We start from the raw sequence: 3,666 nt of genomic DNA, 5'->3' as shown, positions 1-3,666 counted from the left end.
ATTCTGCCATCCTGCGATGGCAAATCTAAACGCCATGGAAATGTAGAAACCAGAGCTTTACATTCCTTCATGAATCTCACTCACCATACTAATGTATTGTATGGTGATGTGATTCAGCCACAGAGCTGGGATGCCACTGAAGAAGTCAAGAACTTCTCCACGGTAACCTGCTCCGTGATTAGCCCGAAGCACAGAAAAGGCCTGATTTCCGCAAAATTTTTATACCATTGCCCAGCCTTAATTGTGCCACATTACTTTTTCAGTGAGAAGTGTATTTGTATTGGATATTATCATGGTAACAGGGCACTGTAGTGTGTCATAATCTGATCCACTCATTGTAATATAGCACTATAATGTTCCAAAATGGGACACTGTAACGTGGCATAATTTGAACTGGAGGGCACTGTAATGGGGCATAATATGAATTGGGGACACTGATCATGTGAATTGGGAATACTGTGTGACAAAATATGTACTGGCAGCCCTACAGTGTGGCATCATGTAAACTATGGAACTACAATGGTTCATAAAATAAACTACGGGGCATAACATTAACTATGGCAGTACTATGTTTTGGAAAATTAAATATGGCATTTTTAAGGGACATAATATTAGTAAGTGTTGCGGAGTGGTGTCTCTCAAGAACCATTGGGACAGAAGCCCTACAAATATGTTGCTATGGGGCCTAGAAAGTTTTGGCTATGCTTTTTAGAAGCACAATTTTACTTCTCGTATAGAAACTACACAGGATTTGCCTTCCACTTAAATTAATTTATTGTGATTGCTCCAGTACAGAATAATTTTGTTGCACAAAAAATGGAAAGGTTTTTGAACACTGGAAAGAAGTCTGGTAGTAAAGAAAAGGATGAAGAACCACAGACCAGTGGCACAGTCGGGAAGAAAAGGAAACATCGCAGATACGACGATACTTACCTAGACATCGGTTTTACATCTGTAGATGTCAACCATGAAGAGCGTCCACAGTGTGTACTTTGCTTGAAAATATTGTCAGCAGAAAGCATGATTCCAAGCAAACTAAGACGCCATTTGGAGACCAATCACCCTAACATGGCTAAGAAACCGCGTGATTTCTTCAGCAGAAAGCTGAAAGAATTAAAAGGACAAAAAGGCACATTTTTTAAACAAGCATCCATACCAAGCAATGCTTTGCTTGCATCTTACAAGGTGGCACATAGAATTGCAATGTGTAAAAAGCCTCACACCATCGCAGAAGAACTGATTTTACCGGCTGCAGTGGATATGGTTAACATTATGGTTGGGGAATCAGCTGGAAAACTGCTTTCAAAGGTACCTTTATCAAACAATACCATCAGTCGTAGAATCCAACATATGGCTGAAGATCTAAATGACCAGTTAATTGAAAAAATGAAAGGGAAGGATTTTGCGCTACAACTAGATGAGGCAACAGACAGTAACAAGGATGCTCATTTGATTTGTTACACACGCTTTGTAGATTGTGACAATATTGTGGAAGACCTTCTCTTTTGTAAAAGTATCACCGCCGGTATAAAGGCACAGGACTTGTTTCAGATCATTGACACTTTTATGAGTGAAAACCAGTTAGACTGGACAAAGTGCTTTGGTGTCTGTACTGATGGTGGTCGTTCTATGTCTGGCTGTTATGGAGGATTGCAGGCACTCATACGAAGCAAAGCTGCTGATGCACTTTGGACCCACTGCATTATCCACAGGGAAGCCCTTGCATCAAAGCATCTGAGTCCGCCACTGAATGCAGTCATGGAAAGTGTGTTGAAAGTTGTGAACTTTATAAAAACTCGGCCACAGAAGGCAAGGTTTTTTAGACAAATGTGTGAGGATATGGGCTCTGAGTACACATCTTTGTTGTATTATTGCAGTTCACGGTGGCTCTCCCGTGGCAATGTACTTTCTCGTGTTTTTAAGTTACATCAGGAACTCTACTCATTTCTTGTAGAAGAAAAACACGAGTGTGCCAATAACTGCTTGGATACTGTTTTTTTGTCCAAGTTAGCCTACCTGTGTGATATTTTTGATAAACTGAATGCATTGAATCTCTCACTGCAGGGAAACAACACCCACATTCTTAAACTCTCAGAGAAGGTATCAGCATTCAGGAAAAAATTGTTTCTATGGAGAAGAAAATTAAATGAAGATTGTTACAATGACTGTTTCCCCATGTTGTATCAGTTTGTTACATCAAATGATGTTTGTTTGACACATGAACTTAAATCAGTTTTTGATCAGCACCTAACAAACCTCAGTGACTGGTTTGAAAAATATTTTCCTGAAAATATGGAAAAGTTTGTATGGATCCAGGATCCATTCAGTACTAGGGCCCCAATGGAATTTACTTCTGTAGAAGAAGAAAAACTCATTGAGCTCTCCTGTGACAAGACCTTGAAAGTAAAATTCAGCAGCATAGGACTTGAAGAGTTTTGGATATCCATTAAAGATGAATATCCAATACTAAGTGCTAAAGCACAGCAAATCCTCATTCCTTTTGCAACAACATATTTGTGTGAAGCTGGGTTTTCAGCAGTTGCTGTAATAAAAAGCAAGTACCGTTCAAAAATCAATGTGGAACAGGAAATAAGGGTGGCAGTGTCCAAGCTGATCCCAAGGTTTGAAAAGTTGTGCAGTGCACAACAGGCTCACATATCCCATTAATAAGTGTTGAATTTTTTGAACACTCTTTAATAACTGCCTACCTACATATTGTTGTTTTATTTTGTTTGATGTTATTTCTGTTAATGAGTGCTGTTAATTGTTATTTAAAAGAAATTAAAGAGAAATATTTTCTTCTTGGATTTATGTTTATTATTTTTAAAACAAGTGAATAATAAGTCATTTTTTCCACATCTAAATACTGATAACATTGTTTTGACCCAACTACTTTAAAAAAAGGGACAGTTCGGTAATTATTTTGGCTTAAGGGTGCCTTGAAAAAGTCAGGGAGACCCAAAGGGTGCCTTGGACTAAAAAAGTTTGGGAACCACTGCCTTAAGCGGATCAATGAGGCCTAGACAGGGGTGGGTGGGGGAGGTGTGGGCAAAGTTGTTACAGTTCTAAAGGACATAGTGTTTCTAAAGTACTTAATTATTTTTCTACTTAAAGGTGGAAAAGGGGGTAAATTAAGTACCCAGAAATAAAGAGAAAGGTGGAAAACTATGGACTCACATTCAGGTGGTGTTTATATTTGTAAATTAAGCCAGAATTAGGACTAATACACAAATAGCAATATCTTTCTTTGTTTCTAACCATACAAATAACAATGAAATACAGTACTGGTATGTGTCCAGCTTATAAAATAAAAAAGGAATGATTTTTCAGCATACAAATAAAAAATACAAATACAATTTTTATAAAAATCTGTTTTAAATGTGCAAACGTCAAGCCAATTTAAAATCAGCATACTATAATGAACAATACTCTGTATTCCGCATAGTTTTAACACTGTTTTAGGTCATCATTACAATTTAAAACAAATAGTTTTTTTAACAAATTGTTTTTTTAAAGACTAACAAAACAATATTAACTGTTTTGGTTTAAGCATGTACATTAATGCTAAAGAAGTGTATTTGCAACCATAATAATTTAATTGTGTATGATATTAACACAGATTGTTATCAGCATCTCCTGTTAGTTTAGATGAGAAACCGCAATGAC

The 3,666-nt window shown here is 37.0% G+C and overlaps 1 protein-coding gene across 1 annotated transcript; it reads left to right on the top strand.

Moving 5' to 3' along the window:
• Positions 1-816: 816 nt before the first annotated feature.
• Positions 817-2,667, top strand: LOC135050583 (SCAN domain-containing protein 3-like). The gene has a single exon (XM_063957040.1). It carries the CDS (start codon positions 817-819, stop codon positions 2,665-2,667), a length of 1,851 nt encoding a protein of 616 aa, XP_063813110.1.
• Positions 2,668-3,666: the final 999 nt, after the last annotated feature.

This window comes from Pseudophryne corroboree, chromosome 1 (assembly GCF_028390025.1).
Source record: "Pseudophryne corroboree isolate aPseCor3 chromosome 1, aPseCor3.hap2, whole genome shotgun sequence".
In the NCBI taxonomy this organism is placed as follows: Eukaryota; Metazoa; Chordata; class Amphibia; order Anura; family Myobatrachidae; genus Pseudophryne; species Pseudophryne corroboree.
This window is presented reverse-complemented; position numbering and strand designations above follow the sequence as displayed.